The 19259-nt window shown below is 37.6% G+C and overlaps 1 protein-coding gene across 50 annotated transcripts in view; it reads left to right on the top strand.

Annotated features, from left to right (window-relative positions):
• The window catches only part of LOC106872026 (DISP complex protein LRCH3), a 249406-nt gene that overhangs the window by 173077 nt on the left and 57070 nt on the right, over positions 1-19259 (top strand). For 18 of the 50 annotated variants that reach the window (XM_052967554.2, XM_052967550.2, XM_052967558.2 and 15 more), the window contains 4 exons: positions 5443-5840; positions 8230-8277; positions 13044-13127; positions 18348-18518. In XM_052967554.2, the coding sequence (XP_052823514.1) occupies positions 5443-5840; positions 8230-8277; positions 13044-13127; positions 18348-18518 (701 nt within the window). The remainder of the gene's footprint in view (positions 1-5442; positions 5841-8229; positions 8278-13043; positions 13128-18347; positions 18519-19259) is intronic. The other 32 variants (XM_052967559.2, XM_089351630.1, XM_089351622.1 and 29 more) reach the window with 3 other exon arrangements.

Genomic DNA, 19259 nt, shown 5'->3' on the forward strand with positions numbered 1-19259 from the left:
AAGGCAAAGAAGGAACTAAGGGCCAGATCTGAATGTTCAGTACAGATTGAACTCTGCTAAAATTATCCAAGAACTAGAGTATGGTATTAAAGCTGGGTAATGTGTGTGTGGGTGAGAAACTCACTACTCTTCCCTCGAAACTGGTCTTGTACTCACTGCAAAGAAGTCAGTGTAAATACTTTCTAGTTTTTCTTTTTCGTTAGCCACAATTTGTTTGCTAATTATTAATGAAGTGTTAAAATAAATAATGTTATCATTAAAAAATGGAAGAAAGATAAACATTACTGTTTCCTCTTTTATTTTGAAACAAAGGTGTAGACATCTTATTAAATGGTTAAAAGTACATCTTGTACTTCTATAGGTGTGTTATATAAACATACCTGCACAGTTATTAATTAGTCTCTCTGGGATTCCTTCTTTAATAACAAGGACAGTTTTTTTTAAAACAGGAATTCTCCTTTCCTGATGTAATTTGGAAGCAGCCATCTTCGTTAGAATCTAACGAAGTTGCCTTCTACTCGTTACAGACATCTTTCACATCATTACACTCTTGCTTCACTGGGTTAATTTAATTAGCAGACTTTGCATCCTTAACTAATTTTCACGAATGAATCCAGACATCAACCAGATGTGTCTAAGATATGTGATTCTGGTGGAAGGAAAATGGATAAAAAATCGGTGGAACATCTACGACTGGAATTTACTAAATATGGTTAGAAATGCTAATGAGGCTGATAAAAATTGACCCCAGGACTTATTCTTTGTAAGCCTAGTACTTATTCTATTGATCCCTTTTGCCGAACTGTTAAGTGACGGGGACGTAAACACACCAGCATCAGTTGTCAAGCGATGTTGGAGGGAGAAACACAGACACACACACACACACACACACACACACACACACACACATATATGACAGGCTTCTTTCAGTTTCCGTCTACAAAATCTACTCACAAGGCTTTGGTCAGCCCGAGGCTATAGTAGAAGACACTTGCCCAAGGTGCCACGCAGTTGGACTGAATCCGGAACCATGTGGTTGGTAAGCAAGCTACTTACCACACAGCCACTCATTAATTTAGTTTTATTTAATTGTTTTTATAAGTTTATCTGGGAAGAAGGGGCAATCTCCCATCACCCTGTAGGACCTGAGTAAACTTCAAGCGAGGGTCTCCAACAAAGGAATCCAGTGTGTGGGGTGGTATGTGTGGCCTAAATGTTTGTAACAGGCTTAGTCGGTTAGTCCACATTAAGGTGCATAGGGGTAGTTTTCTGGTTTATCTCACATTTATATTCCTCCCTGGATGGGACACCAGTCTGTCACAGGTTACTCCTTTTCATCAGCTGAGTGGATGGACTGGAGCAATGTGAAATGGAGTGGTTTGCTTGAGAACACAACACATTGCCTGGTTCAGGAATTGAAACTACAATCTTACAATCACAAGTCCAACACCCTAACCACTGAGCCATGTGCCTATTGTGACAGAGTGAACCTCAATAATGTACTCAAGGGCCAAGTAATAGTATTAAACTGGGTGGTGTGTCCCTCCTGCTGCTACCCAGACTAACTGTTGAATAAGTGAATAAATAAATAACATAAAATTAATACTTACACTCTGACAAAATGGGTCCAAATAGATGAGTGGGGTTTTGCTGCTCTCCCAGCTAACCAGGTCGGCAGAATCTTGATAAAGGGGACATTTTGTATCTTACTACCAGAAGCAGCCCGTTATCCCCTGCTGATCCACTTATGTCTCAACAGACTAATCCACCTCGGAATATATATGGAATTGTGCAAAATGCAAGAAATTACTACTGAATCTAAGCTGAACTAGCTGTATGTAGAGGCCATAAAAGACACACACACATACACACACACTATGCATTAAGGTATAACCCCCCCCCCATCGCCCACCTCCCTTTCCTCTACAGACTTACCACAAACAGGTGAATGCTTGAAGCAAATGCTAAAAACTCAATCTGAAAGAGAAATTGTATCGGATCCCTGCACGTACATACATCCACAATGAAGAATGTGAACCCATTTCAGTGTTAATTACCTTCATCTCCTAATTATAATCCTTTTAGGATGCAACATGGAATAGACATTCCTGTGTGTATCCATGTATTATTTTCCGTGTTCTTTTGCCAGTTTATAATATGATTCATGCTAGTTTCCCTCATATTCCTTGAACCTGTTTACCTGTTCATAATAAAGACAATAAATAAGTTTTAAAATAAAAACAGTAAGTAAAATTATTAAAATAATAACAACGGTAATGATTTATAACGATATTAATTTATCAGGCGTTTAGGTTGTTTAGAATTTCTGTGTCTGTTGCAAGTTGACTTCGGCGTAGCATGTTTTTCTTTTGCTAATGTGGAGTTCTGGAATCGGAATTCTTGCTAAGAGGATTAAGAGAATTCTTTATAGATTAGTAAACTTTTTTCTTAGAAGGAAGGAAGGGGATCGAGTGTTTGGTTCCTTCAACTTTGTGTTTGACTTTAGGTATTGTTACCCCTGCCAACCACCACCCCTTTATCTACGGTTTTGTTATTTATTTATTTCCAAGACCAATTTTTTTTTTTTATATCTGGGATTGAGAAAATTGTAAGCAATCTAACTGTAAACAAAATAACTAATTATTATTATTATTATTATTGTTATTATTATTATTATAGTAGTTGGAGGTATAATTTTGTGTAGGTGTTAAGAGTAGGGGCCGGTATGCTTGTGTGTAGGGGTTAAGATTAGGGGCTGGTATGGTTGTGTGTAGGGGTTGAGAATAGGGGCTGGCATAGACAGTTTTGTGTAGGGGCTGAGAATAGGAGCTGATGTGTGTACGGGTTAAGAATAGGGGCTGGTATCGGTGCATGTAGGAGTTAAGAATAGAGGCTGGTATAGCTGTGTGTGTGTGCGTGTGTATTTAAGAAGTTTGGTTTGAAATCACAAGGCTTAGGAATCGGTCTCATTGTATATCACTAATATCTTCTAGTATAGCTTAGAACGTAGCAATATTTTTGTGAGTGAAATTGCGTTTTAGTTTTCCAAATTGTATTGATGTGAATGAGACCCATCTTTACAGATCTTCTTATTTAAGTTTTCTTCTACTATTGAGAAACCCTTATCCTGTGGCTTATTCTACTTAAGAGCTGCCCTTTACTTTCCTGTCACACTCTATGTGCTTCGTTCATTCATAGCAGATTTTTTAATTAGCCAAAAATTGTGAATATGAAGATTGTGTTGATAGCTATGGGGTGCTAGACTTTTGTTCTGGTCTTTCATATCTTTCATGCCAAAGTGTAGGGGATAGCAGGCTCTCTTGTCTCACACCCTTGCACCAGACCAAACTGTCAGCTGACTACCCATGACCCCTGTACACTTGGCATTATCATACCTTTCTCAGGAGTTTCACCTATTGTCATCATCATCTATGCTAGATTGTGTGAATCCTTTAGCATTTAAACTGGCCATATCTGGCCCAGATATTCTACCTTGTTTTATGATCAAATTAGCCAGATCCAGCCTCTCATACGTACCCTATTATGTCATTCTAAGAATAATTCTATCATGCTTTTAGTATTGTGTCCTTCATAGTATCACAACCCAACTAAGACTCTTATAATTCCAATATCTCACAAGAGAGAAGCTGCTTAGAATATTCTGACAAGACCTGTCTCCACTTGGAATGTAAGAACATGTAACATTGAATATTGGCTGGAATTACTCTCAGTGGAATGATGAATTTCAAAATTTTTAGTGTCTCTGGTGATATTGGAACACAAGTATACCAGACGCAAATGAAGTGAAAAACTGTATCATTATCCATTCACGTGTACCATTTCGAGCGTGGCCGTTGCCAGTATCGCCTGACTGGCCTTCGTGCGGGTGACACGTAAAAGCACCTACTACACTCTCTGAGTGGTTGGCGTTAGGAAGGGCATCCAGCTGTAGAAACTCTGCCAAATTTAGATTGGAGCCTGATGTTGCCATCCGGTTTCACCAGTCCTCAGTCAAATTGTCCAACCCATGCTAGCATGGAAAGCAGACGTTAAACGATGATGATGATGATGATGATGATGTAGATGAAGTAACATTGAAAGACAAGGAATGGTTTTGATAGAAGAGAAAGAATTTGCGGGAAAAAAAAAAGCATCATATCCTTTGATTGTTTAAAGTGCTTAACGAGGGCTTATTTTAATGCGAATGTTATAGTAAACATTTTCCATGTCTATGTCCCAAAACTCAAGTTACAAAGATGAATTCTTTGACGACCTGCAAACCAAAGTAAACCAGTTTCTGCAAAACAGCTCTTGCAAAATCATTGGAGTTTTCAATGCTAAAATAAAAGAAGACCAATGCTAAAACTGGTGAAATGTTAGACACAAATATGGTTTTGTGGGGCAACTAGTGCTGCAATTTTGTGTGCAATGAATGGATTTTCAGAGCAGCATAGGTCTCATCCAGTAAACAACCAGACCCTTAATCAAACATTATCATCCAGAAGAAAAAAAAAAAAAAGCTGGAAGCTCAAACTAAAACCTAGCAGAACTTAGAAAAGTGTTGAGATTGGTTCTGTTGATTTTCTGTTCTTGGGAAGTTTTGTTATCTACAAAGTAAACGAAAATACAGATTTTGTTGAAATGATAGGATGTGTATGAAATTGTTAGTAAAGACCTGGTTGGAAAATTTGAAACGTTGGGTGGGGAGGATGCTTTTGTGGGCAGGGGTGGTCGTGGTGCTGTGGCTCAAGATGGGTGGCATAGGGTGAAGCATGTGTTTGGAAGAGACAACAAATAAAATAACAGAAAGAACCACTGTGTGTGTGTGTGCGTAGAGAGAGAGAGAGAGAGAGAGAGCATACAATTATGTGTGTGTGTATGTTGATATTTTTAGATGTATATATGTCTGTGTAAATGTGTATATGTGTGTGTGTATATATGTATAAATTCATGGTGTAAAAAGATATGGACGTGTGTTGTAACATCGTTTTGTACATTTGTGTTTATATATACAAGAGATTATGAGAATTGCTTGACAAACTGCTGGTCACATATATGTCTATGCACAGAAACACTTATATACACATGCTCATACATACGCAGCCACGCTTTAACATACAAATCCATACTTGAACACACACGTACCTACACTTGTATATGCACACACACACAGTTGTACACACACACACACACACACACACACACACACACACACACACACACACACACACACCTGTACACACCTTGATACTTGTGCAGAGAACCATTTCCATGTGTATACCATTTGATCTTGTTTGTTAATTTAATTAATCTGCTCCAATTTAAAATTGAGAATCCATATTGAATCAGGTCAGTTGTTTGATCATCCAGAATATTCTAGAATCTTATCCTTCTCTTATTTTTTTTTCTCTCTCTCTCTCTCTCTCTCTCCTCGTTATTTAGGAACTTCAGCGGCAGAAATCTAATTATGAGCGGCAGAAGAAGCATGCAGTGCACCTTCGGATGCAGCAAGAAGAGGCTGAGAGAGAGCTGAAGCAACCAAAGAGTATTGACAGCCAGCGAGAGGAGATGCGGCGGTTGAACATGATTGTCAAAGAGAAGCAAGACCAGGAGATGATACGACAGCGTCTGCAAGGGGACCAGGACGAAGGAAAAGTTGAAAGCCAGCAGCTGCCAGATGCAGTGCAACAACAACAACAACAACAGTTGGCAGAAGTGCAGAAATCTGAAGAGCTGAGAAGGGTTGAACCTGTCAGTCGAGTGCCGCTACAGGAGAAAGAGAAAGCAACGGTGAGAAAGGACAAAACGGAGGAGACACTGAAGACCAAAGTAGACAATAAGTATGTTCTTTGGGTTTTTTCCCCCTTCACCAATTTCTTCTCACAAAACTTTCATCTCCATTGCCCCAAATCTTTGCCTTTATTACTGTTTTTTTTTCTTTTTTCCTTCTTGTGTCTACCCCCCCCCCCCCCATTTATGAACTCTTTTATTTGTTCTTCAGAATTATTTGTGAAGATTTTTTTTCTCCCCTACTTTTATTCTCATCTCTGTGTTTCTCTCTCTATCTTTCTACTGGACTCTATTCATTTTTCATCTCTCTCTCTCTTCTCAGTTGTTCCCTTAACCCTTTCGTTACCGTATTTCTGTTGAGATGCTCTGTGTTTCTTTCAATTACTTTGAATATAACAAAGAATTTAGTAAAATAACTTAGTTATCATTCAGCTAGTGTTAGGAACTTAAATTGTGACTAAGGTTTGGTGAAAGATATTAATTCAAAACTTATGAAAACAAGACATTTGTACTACAGAGCCAGAGCCGGTTTCATCCAGGTTGTTATCGAAAGGGTTAAGAATTGTTTCTCTATTATATATTTTAAATCAATATCTCTCAACGTTTTTACCCTTATGGGCTCCTTTCATTCCTATTTTCCTTTACTGGACCTTCCATAGCCATTCATAGTATATTAAACTACATCCTGCTGTATTTTCATTATGAAATATCATGAGGAGTTGCATAAATAAAAAAAAAAGTGTAGTTCAGAAATATAATCAATTTACAGTTCTATATTTAATAACATCGAAAAATACCTTAGGAATGAGAACCCAGGTTTGAAATTTCCCCAAGACACCTGATGACGGCTGGAGGGTATATCAGCCAAAACGTTGTGTTAACAACAAAAAAGATGAGCACAAATATCCGTCAAATGTAAATAATGTATATAATCAATTTATTGGAGATAAAAACTTTAACAACAAAATCTTATTTGGATCCCAAAGGGCCACATGAGACCTGATTGAGAACCTTTGACTTAAATATTTCACTTTCTCTGATCCCTTGATCTTCTCTACCTCTCTGTCTCTCTCTCTCTCTCATAGGACTCCTCATTGCTATTCTACTTCCTCTTCATTTCTCTCTTTCTCACTTGTTTCACTGAAATCCCTTTGATTCCCTCCTCATCATCCATCTGTCCTCCATGTATCTCCAGAGAAATTTCACCAACCTTCACTTTTATAAATTCCTCCTCCATGTTTTTCCAGATTTTGTTTTTCTTCATTTCTTCCTTTCTGGAAACCCTGGCAACATCTTTTTTTTTTAACATCACCTGAGGTCACATCTTTCTGTATCAGTTTTTCACTTTGCAGCAATGTGTGTGTGTGTGTGTGTGTGTGTGTGTGTGTGTGTGTATGTATGTATGTATGTATATACGTGTGCATGTTTGTTCATATACACCTATTCTTTACAGTATTGTCACTCCACGGGGTTCATCAAAGTTCCATCGAAGAAGTTCCTTGCAAAAACACACCTTAATTTAAGTGTGTGTGTGTGAAGGCACATGGCTTAGTGGTTGGGATATTTGGCTCATGATCGTAAGGTCATGAGTTCAGTTCCCGGCGACGTGTTGTGTCCTTGAGCAAGACACTTTATTTCACGTTGCTCCAGTCCACTCAGCTGGCAAAGAGGAGTTGTACCAGTAATTACAAAGGGGCCAGCCTTGCCACATTCTGTGTCATGCTGAATCTCCCTGAGAACTACGTTAAGGGTACATGTGTCTGTGGAGTGCTCAGCCACTTGCACGTTAATTTCATGAGCTGGCAACTGGGACCCTCGTTGTCGTAACCGATGGAGTGCTCCTTCCTTATATATATATATATATATATATATATATATATATATATATATATATATATATATATATATATATATATATATGGAGTGTTTGAAGTGGTGTACAGATATTGTATATTGAAAAAAAGGTGGCAGTCAGAATTTTGGATAATTCTTTATTAGCACTTTTGTTGATTTAATTTCTATCTTGAAGAGTTCGGTTAAAAGAATGAAAGCGGTAATAAAGAATTATCCAGAATTCTGACTTCCTCCTTTTTATATATATATATATATACACATTTGCCTGGTGTATCTTGACACTTTCAATTGAATAATGCAGAATGTTCATGAGTGCATATGTGCGTGTGTGCATGTTAAATGTGAAGAGAGAGTGGAGTGCTCAGTTTGTTGTTTCTAGTTTGTGGGTGTAAAAAAAAAAAAAAGAGAAATGTCAGTGTTGTAATGGAGTGATCCTCCAACTCTGAATACATGGGTGTGTGGGTTTGAGTAAGAAGGATAGTTTATGTGCAATATAGGAAGCAAACGTCCGACCAACCAACCAACCCCAAAAAAAACCAAATGGGCTAGAATTTAATTGAATTACTCCTGTTTTCCTTCTCCAAGAATCAATAAAGAAAGACTGAAGAAGAATGCTGTAGATAATTGCCTCAGGTATATTTCTCATCTACTAACTCTGTAGAAGAATCTTGGCTTTTTAGATCTAATTCCAACCTTGAAGTATGTTGCTCTCCACCTTTTTTCCCCACACTGATTAATGCAGGATTTGAAACCCTACCCACTCTCTCTTTTCCTATCATTTCCTCGTCCATGGCAATCTTTTATGATGTTTGTGATACTTCATTTTTTAACACTCAACTTCTACTATGTATTTGTTTTTGCCAATAAAACATTATTATTATTATTATTATTAGGCGGTGAGCTGGCTGAATGGTTTGCATGCCGTGCGAAATGCTTAGCGTAGTGCTAACCACACCACAAAATGTACTGGGTGCTCTTAACGTGGCACCAGCGCCAGTATCAGAATGTGAAGATGGAAGAAATACCGTCAAGCATTCTTCTGGGCATGCTAGCAATTCTTTCAGCTTGCTGCCTTAATAATAATAATAATAATAATAATAATAATAATAATAATCCTTTCTACTGGAGGCACAAGGTCTCAAAATTGGTGGAAAGGGACTAGTCAATTACATCGACCCCACTGTTTCACTGGTGCTTAATTTATCGACCCAGAAAGGATGAAAGGCAAAGTTGACCTTGGTGGAATTTGATCTCAGAATTTAGCAACGGGCGAAATACTGCTAAATTTTGCCTGGCATGCTAATGATTCTGCCAACTTGCCAGCATAATAATAATAATAATAATAATAATAATAATGTTTTCAAATTTTTGCACAAGGCCAGCAAGTTTAGGGGGAGTGGACTAGTCAATTTCATTTGACCTCAGGACCTAACTTATTGACCTCAACCCCAAAGAGATGAAAGGCAAAGTTGCCCTTAGCAGAATTTAAATGATAATGATGATATAATAATACTACTAATAATAATAATAATTGATAATTCCTAATTAAAACATCATGAAGATGGCCAGGAATTGGAAATTACTTCTAATTCTTCTTGTTTCCCTTTCTTTTCTAAATCTAATTTTATCTCTTTATACACAGAGATAAAAATAGAAGAATCTTTACAAACTGCTTGACATAGATTTGTTTGTTTTTTTTTAACCTCTTCCGTTTTTATTTCAGCCATTATTATCTTATCATTTATTCTCCTTTTAACAATAATGTTAATACAATCGCCCATGTAAAAAAAAAAAAAAAGAAACCTATTAGAGCTTTGTCTCTTTTCCTTTACAGCCAACCCACTGTAGATCAATGCTATATGAGTGTTCCTAGGTAGTGCCATTTAACCATGTTCTTGAACAAACGGGTTCAATCTATGACACCAGTATTGATTCCTCTTGCTCTATTTCACATGAAGTTTTGGAGAACCTATCAATAATTTTAGTGAGTGACTAGGAAGAAAGAGGTAAAGGTGCTTGGAGAGGGGCAAGTGGATCCAATCACGTGATTTCTCTTTAGTTTCCTACTTGAAGTTTTATCTAATTAAGAGTGAGATAGGTTTTCGTTTGTGTTAGTATTCTTATTCTTTATTGGCTGACGGGGTTGATATCCAGTGGCTTGCCCAAGTAGACTGTGTCTGCCTGAGTAGACACAATCTGTTGTGCACATGACAGTTTATCTGAGGGTTTTAGTTTATTTATTAATCACTAAATTTAATGAAGTTCTTTTTCTCTTTATTTTGAAAAATAATTTTTAACTTTAGACTATCAATAGCAGAAATGATGATGATGATAATAGTAATAATAATAATAATAATAATAATAATAATAATAGTCCTTTCTACTATAGGCACAAGGTCTGAAATTTCGGGGGAAGGAGCAAGTCGATCACATTGACCCCAGTACACAACTGGTACTTAATTTATCATCCTCAAAAAGGATGAAAGGCAAAGTTGACCTCGGTGGAATTTGAACTCACAACGTAGCGGCAGATGAAATTCCACTAAGCATTTCACCTGGCATGCTACCGATTCTGCCAGCTTGCTGCCTTCAATAATAACGGTTTCAAATTTTGCCACAAGACCAGCCATTTTGGGGGAGGGCATAAGTCAGATACATCAACCCCAGTGTTTCACTGGTACTTAATTTATTGAGCCTGAAAAAAAATCGAAGGCAAAGTCAACCACAGCGGAATTTAAGCTCAGAACATAGCAACAGACAAAATACCGATAAGCAATTTGCCTGGCATGCCAACGATTCTGTCCGCTCACCACCTTTAAAAAATGATGATGATAATAATAATAATAATAATAAGAAGAAGAATCATAATGCCTGTGAATGAAATCAGTTGGCAGGAACTGAGGGGAAGTTTGTCATGCACGCGCACACACATGAATGCACATATGCACGTGTATGTGTGTGGCTGTAATTCTTAGCTCACCTTGCAGTCATTAGCACTGTCAGAGTAAAAGACAGGGTCAGTTATTTAACCTTCAGTGACCAGTACTCTATAGTTGAGCAGATGTGATGACCGATAGAATGGAAAAAATACCTTACTTGGAAAGAGAAGTAAGGGTTACTTCATGGGTTTAGTGTAGGCCCATTTAGTCATAAACCAGTTTTGCCATTCTCACCTACCTTTCGCATCCCTTGCTCTCTCTTTCTCTCTCTCTCTTTCTCTCTCTCTCTCTCTCTCTCTCTCTCTCTGAACCCTCTCTTCAAATACTTGAAAAAGTTGATGACTGTTTTCCCTAAAGAAGCAAACCTTTGTCCTCAGTTCTTTCAACAGCATCCGCAGTCCAACCCCCGTCGCCATAGTTACCCAATACCACTAGCTCCACAAGCTCTGCTTTGCCAATGGTTATGCTTTGATCCTAACAGTAGACTTGACTGGTAGATTAGATCTGTCCCACGCATAAGAATGTTTCTGGTTGTTTTTTTTTTTTGTGTGTGTAGTTTTGTTACTCTGAGTTCTGCTTTTTATATACTCTCACGTTATTAGAAGGTGGAATGTTAGAAATTCTAATGTTTCCTAAAGAGCTATAAACCCTGAAGTTTGGAGGAGGGATAAGTCAATTATACTGACCCCCAACAGTTAACTGGTACTTTATTTTATCGGCCCTGAAAGGATGAAAGACAAAGTTGATCTTGATGGAATTTGAACTCTGAACTTAAAGAGACAGAAGAAATGTTACTAAGCATTTGGTCCGATGCACTAATGATTCTTCTAGTTGCTGCCAGAATAATAATAATAATGAGACCAAGAGCGCTATACTGGCTGTGCAAGACAAAGCTTTGACCATGAACTGGAAGATCGACCTAAGGAATGAGCAAGTGTCTTCGCTGTGATAATATAGTGGATAATACTATTGCTTATATCATGGACAAATGCCCTAGACTTGTCCAAAACCACTACAAGTTGTGGGGGCATGACTAAGTAGCGGAAGTGCTACATTGGTAGCTACCAAGTAGTGAAGTGCTACATAGTTGGAGACTAGCAAAATCCTCTGGGATTTCACAATCCAAACAGATGAGGTGCTAGAGCATAACAGACCGGACCTAGTGGTGGTGGTAGACGAGGTGCACCACATATGCTGTGTAGTTGATGTTGCATGACCCTTTGACCCACGAATAGTCAAGAAGGAAGGCGAAAAGATAGAGAGATACAATCCTCTTAAGTACGAAATAGCCTGGCTATGGAAAATGAAGAAGGTGAAGATAGTGCCAATTATTGTTGGGTCCTTGGGGACAGTATCAGAAGGCATCAAGAGGAATATTAAGGAAATTGGAATAGGGTGTCCAGTGGAACTGTTACAAAAGGTTTGCCTCTTTGGCAGTGCCAGAGTAATCAGGAAAGTATTAGAGAGCTGGAAAAAACGAAAAGCATGGTACCATAGGCTGCAGGTAGCAAGCCTGCTACACATGCAAGACTTGAAGAATTCCTACAAAACCTGTGATAAAGAGAAAATAATAATGATGACGATGATTTCTCCTGTTGCTGATGAAATATGAGTGCTCAGTAACAAAAGAAAAAAGGGTACTTTGTTATTAGTGAACTCAAAGAATTTAGGTAGAGTAAGGTTCGTACAGAGCTTAGCTGGCTCTTCGTTGCTAATTGTGGCCACTTGATCTGCTGCACAGTGTGCCATGTAATTGCTACATGTTAGGGAAGATAGACATGTAAAACTCAAACAATGAGTTCTGAACCCCTTCATCATCACAGTCCACATCATATGTGAAGTTCATCTTGTTGAGGTTTATCTAATAATTACAACCGACACATACCTCAGTGAATTGCAGGTACAAACTAAAATACACAATAACTGCAAATGTAATGTATCAAACTTGCTGCTGCTACAGTTGAGATATTTATGGGGTCCACCTTCCCCCCTAAAACAAACTACTAGCACACTTAACTAGCACGTGTACCACTGGTGGTGATTCAATACAAATGTCACAGAACCCCTAGTAACAGGCAGTAGCAGTTAACATTAAAACTAGAGTGAAGTGTAGCTACTGACAGGTTGGGAACTAATTCCTTGCTTACCCTTTTTCTTAAATCCTCATCCTTGCATATCTTAATGCCTTTGTGGTCTAACTGAAGAGAAACCGCTTCTTCCAAATTCTACCTGCTGACCTCATTAAATCTCCAACTAACTACTACTGCTATTATTATTATTATTACTACCCTTACCATTTTTGGTTCCCTGGAGCATTGGTCTGTTTGTTTCCTCTTGTATTTGAATTTTAACCCTTCAACCCCAACCACTTTTTTTTTTCCAGTGACTGACAATTTGTTTTTGTTTCTCTAAGATTCTAAGATTGTTGCATGAAGTTCCTTTGCGTCCGTTTTCTTCCAGCTTTCTGCCTCTCGCTGACTCCTATGACAACTGTTCTGAAAATGACTACGAAAGCATGGACACGTCCGCCGGCATGCTTTATAGGTACAGTAACTAATAACTCCAGAAAAAACCGCTGTGGTATACTCCAGTTATTTCACCAATTGGTTTATCATAGCATGCCACACTGTGTTGTCGTCGTCTTAGTAGTAGCGACTCACCCTGGTAGCATTATCTCACCTCTCACCAATCATCATTAATCATATATTTTTTTTTTGTGTGTGCGTTTAATGTCTGTCTTATAGCTTCTTAGTTTTAGAACTTACCATAGTTTGTTTATTTTGATGTTGTGTACAAATTCTAGAATTAATCTTTTCTTTCAGTTTCACTCAGAATTAAAACCAATTTTTAAAAAAAAAATTTGTTTTTTATTTTAATCCCATTCAGCAATTTTAACTGCTGGACAATTTCAATGCTTGGCTTGAAATTATTTACACAGCCCCACCTTCCCCCAATTAAAAGCCATTCTAATATTTATGGTGTGGAATCTTGTGATTTTTATTTGTAGTATTTAGAGATGTAACCTCCTTGTAATTTGTCTTTCTGTTCCACTTTATTGCATCTCTTTTGTGTCTGTTTTTATTTTGTTGCTTTATTTTTCCAAGAAAACAATGTTTTGTGTTTAAGTTTAATTGTAAAATAAAACTGATTTGTGTTTTTTTTTGTGTGCGTTTCTAAGTTTAACATGTTTTATCTTCTGTTGTGTAATCTTTCATCTCTTTAATATTTGTCTATTGTGTGTGTGTGTGTATAAATATATATATACTTCCATATGTGTGTGATGGCTATTTTGAATGCAGTGTTACAGCAAGAGAACCAAGGAGATCCTGGAATGGTATTTTCTTCAGCAAAGGTCGTATCTGGAAGGGCATCTAGCTATAGAATATTACTATCTAAAGAAGAAGTCTCATCCAACACATGCCAGCATGGAAAATACAGATGTAAAAAAAATATGGATTGATTGAGTCTGAGAGAGAAAAAAGAAAAATCAAGCCAGATAATTTTTTTATATCATACAAAAAACGAGCTGGAGGAGAAGAGGTAAACTGTGTGACCTTTGCAATCTTTCTTCTATGATGTGATTGTTCTGGTAAAAAACCCAATATTAACAATTGCAGGCCAGTGTTAATGGTGGTGGTGGGGGTAGGGGGTCATCTGATTGGAATACTATAATGTAGTGAACCCTGCTCAAGGTAGCACATGGTCCATATTTCATGAATAATTATGGAAGTGCTAAGGCGGTGAGCTGGCAGAAACGTTAGCATGCCGGGTGAAATGCTTAACGGTATTTCGTCTGTCTTTACGTTCTGAGTTCAAATTCAGCCGAGGTCAACTTTGCCTTTCATCCTTTCAGGATCGATAAGTTAAGTACCAGTTGCATACTGGTCGATCTAATCAACTGCCCCACCTCCCCCAAAATTTCGGGCCTTGTGCCTAGAGTAGAAAAGAATATTAGTTAGCTATTAATTAACTCTACCATCCAATGTGTAGATTAACTACGGTAGTTAACCGATTCCATTGCTTTGACAAATCAGACCATGCTAGAGCATTTTTTGAGCGCATATATATATATATATATATATATATATATATATATATATATGTATGTGTATGAGTGTGTGTGTGTAACTTAGCAGTTCTATATTTCTCCTCCCCCATCTGCATAACGATGATGATGCTGTACTCCCCCCTCCTCTAAGCAAGCCTTTTCAAGTTCTAATCTATTTTTACCATATCTCTCCAAAGACTCCACTTTGCGCGTGCATGTGTAACTCTCTAACAATTACTATCAGTGCCCCACCCCCATTCACATTTAAGTCTTATTCCTCACTCACGGGGCCCCTCCTACCTCTTCCACCCTCCCCAGTTTTTTTTTCACATTTTTCTTCCTGTTTTTCTTTTTTTAAATCTATTTTTATTTCTCTTGTATTTATATTTTTAAATACATTTCTATATTTTTCGTTTTTTTCCCCTTTTTCTCTGTCTAGATCTTTGCGTGTGTGCTTGTGTAGGGGGGGGTGAGGATGTTGCCTGTGTGCATGTTTGTATGTCTGTCAAGCCCTCCCTCTCTTTCATTGCTACTGCAAAATGTACATACACACACACGCGCGCGCGCATACACATGCATGCACACGTACACACATGTGCATACACGTGCACACATATTCAAGCATATATTTATATATGCATATACATATGTATATATGCATGTATATATGTGTGCATATATGCATGTAAATGTGTGCATATATTTGCCTGTATATATGTGTATATATGCATATGTGTGTATGTATATATATATATATATATATAGATGCATATATTTGTATAATAAATATGTATACGCATGCACACACACACACACACACACGCACACCCTTATATATTAGCAACTATACTACCTTTGTCAAATATTACATGGTAAATCTTAAACTTGCATCCAATTCTCTGAGACTATTTCTGCCTCCATTTTCTCTTCTCTACACAAACACTTCTCCCCTCTCTCTCCCCATACACCTCCCTTTATATTCATTGTGTGTGTGTGTGTGTGTGTGTTTCACTCTGATGATTAACTTATGGTACAATCTAGAGACACACTTTTGTCTCTCTGTGCTCCCCCCACTGCAACATACATTTTACATGTGCCTTCACACAGACTCACACATGCCTGTGCAAGCACACACACACACACACACCTCTGTACATACACAGGACTATATTTTTATATCATTTCTCTCCTAACCTGTCTTATTGCCATTCACTATCCCTCCTCCTCTTCCTCTCTTCTTCCCACCCTGATTCCACCCCTATGTATTATCAGCTACCTTACTAGGATGCTATCATTATATATATATACATATTTATATATGTGTGTGTGTGCTCATTCTGAATTATCTTATTTTTAAAGATTTTTTTTCTTATTTGAAACTGTGATTTCAATCTAACCTGCTTTTATTTTTCATTTTGTTTCTAGTTGAAGATGACTGATACCCCACCCCGCTGCCAAAATGACCCCCTCTTCTCCCTATTATGAAATATAACAGTTTTTCTAATATGTGTGTGTGTGCGCGTTGTGTTAGTCACAGAAATGGATTTTGGTTGCAAATCTTACTAAAACCTAAAGTCTTTTACTAAAGTGTTATGGAATTCAAATATATACTCTGTGTGTGTGTGTGTTTGTTTGAGGTTGTTAATATATATGTATGCACACACACTCCCATGTCTGTGTATGTATGTGTGCTGTATGTGTTTTGTATATTATACATGCACACACTGGAAGCCACTTATTGTGATCATTTTCTGGATGGAGCCTTTTAGATAACAATAACTGCTTGATAACATTGTTCAGGGTTACGATAAGTGGATTCCTCCTCCTCTCTCTCTCTTTCTCTATGTATGTATGTATATATATATATATATATATATATATATATATATATATATATATATATATAGAAAATCCTATTTTTATTCTTTATGTTTATTGTTTTTAGCTTTTGTAATTTTTGAAATGAGAATGTTTCCCACTCTTTTCAGTTTTCTCACTTCTCTTTCATACACAAGCACATACGTCCCATACACACACACACACACACACACACACGTATCTATATGCACAAACACACTACGCAACCACTTCCTTTGAGGCCCACATACAACAGACACTATGGCCATTCCATTTCTCTGATATTGTTTCTCATTAACTAAAGATTATAACTCCACCTGCTAATTCTTATAGAATCTATTTGCCTAGGGCAAAGGGCAAACTATGTCTTGAGGTTTAAAATTAATTAATTATTAGCTTAATGATGTATAATCATTAGTATATCGGTAGTATAGAACTGGTGATTATATCAGTGATAAATTTGTTGTAAATAATATTACTAGGTAATACGGTTCTATATCTAAGAGATGAGGAATTATGTACATTATTTGCATTTGACAGATATTTGTCCTCATCTTGTTTGTTGTTAACACAACATTTCGGCTGATATAGCCTCCAGCCTTCATCAGGTGTGTTGGGGAAATTTCAAACCTGGGTTTTCATTCCTAAGGTATTTTTCGATGTTTTTATTATCATTATTCAGCTTACTGCCTGGAATTGAACTCAGAATCTTGGGGTTAATAGCCCGCACTCTTAACCACTACACCCATAGTGGTTAAGAGTGCGGGCTACTAACCCCAAGATTCCGAGTTTGATTCCAGGCAGTAACCTGAATAATAATAATAATGATAACATTGAACGAGAACCCAGGTTCGAAATTTCCCCAAGACACCTGATGAAGGCTGGAGGGTATATCAGCCGAAACGTTATGTTAACAACAAACAGGATGAGGACAAATATCCGTCAAATGTAAATAATGTAAATATTACTAGGGTCCAGAGTCTTGAATTGTTTTTCTTTTCTCACATCTAAAATTGGCCATTGAGTTCCTGAATAAAATTGGTAGGTGGGGTGGCCAGGAAGGAATTTATACATACATGTGTGATCACATGACTGACCAAACTTTCAGATGTTGTCACACATTGCTTGTCACAGTGTGCTTTGCATTGTTTTCACCTTCAAATGACACCATCCTTCTGGCCATGCAAGCTGGCCAACATGCTCCACTAATCGAAATGGGGGCTGGAACACCAAGAAATGAAGTGTTTTGTTCAAGAATGCAGCGCTGCCTGGCCTAGGAACTGAACCCTCAATCTAGCAACCATGAATACAACAGCCTAACCACTAGGCCATGCACCTTCACATACATATGTATTTATGTATTAATTAAATATATATAAATCACTTTTTAAAATTCTCTCTACAGATTTTCTATAGAAATTAGAGCCAGTACTGAAAGTTACACTATTTCATACACAAATATGTCTATGTAAACAATGTGACCAAGGATAGTAAAATAGGTAAAGGGTGTACATACATATTTCAAGTGTTATTGCTCTTTCTTCAGTGCCACATCTAACCCATTAACTATTTGCAAACACATTGCTTAACTAACCACTAAATTTAGCAGTCTAACACAATTGGATCTACCAATTTTACATATTAAGCACATTCCTAGCAATTAGTACATACATATTAATTACTGATAGTGACACCATATGTACTAGCAGCAATTAATATGTAAATAAATGTTTGTGTGTATGTCTATGCACACACATAAAGACCCAGAGGCCCTTTTATATGTAGTGTACCTTATGAATTGAATTGTGTTTCACGAATTTGCATTTTGTTGCTTAACGAACTTTTTTTGAAACTTGCAGCAACAGAAAATACGGCTTAGGAACACGTGCTGTGAAAGATGAGAAGAAGACTACAATCACCACAACAACCTCATCAACTAGTCAATACCGAAGAATTGGATCTGCAGAACCAAGCAAAATCAAAAAACAGACCTCAGACTCGGCATCAGCTTCGAATCATCTTCAGAAAAAGTAAATGCATTGGCAGCATATTTAGAAATGGTGGAGATGTGTGAGGCGGAGTGGTGGTGTAGGATATGAATGAATAGTGTATGGTGGCAATGACATGGGATACCCACAATCACCACCACCACCACCACCACCACCATCATAATGTGTGTATATGTATGTCATCATCATCATCATCCAGTGTTTTAAATCCGGGTTTTGTCCCTGTTAATGAGGGTTGCCGGATCTACTTCAATGCCATAGCAACTGAAGTAGGCAGGTAGGCTCACCCCAACCTTTGGGCTGGCTGGTGCCCATTCCCCTTTGCTATCATGAGGCTTTTTTGGAGCTGGATTTTCTACAGGGAGCATGCCCTTGCTTACCCCCAACCTCAGTTTCTAGACATGAGTGATCCTGAGACGAAGGCCTCTACCATGATTTTTAAGAAATATGGTGGGAAACTAGCTTAGGAAGGCAGGGACGCTACTCCCTGAGATCCCTTTTGGAGACCCCCCCACTACCTATATATGTATGTTTGTGTGTGTATGTATATATATATATATATGTATCTGTGTATACAATGGAAGAAGTGATCAAGACAATAGAACAGTATTTCCACTCACTACTCTGCAGTATCAAATTATTCCATCCTTAGTTCTTTCTCCGGTTAGCATTGTATTTCATCCTGCTCTTGGTCATTATACTAATTATGCAGAGACATTGGTCCAATTTTTGTCAGATTCTGTGAAACTAACCAACCTGTTC

The sequence above is a fragment of the Octopus bimaculoides genome, chromosome 4 (genome assembly GCF_046866305.1).
Source record: "Octopus bimaculoides isolate indiv1 chromosome 4, ASM4686630v1, whole genome shotgun sequence".
Taxonomy (NCBI): Eukaryota; Metazoa; Mollusca; class Cephalopoda; order Octopoda; family Octopodidae; genus Octopus; species Octopus bimaculoides.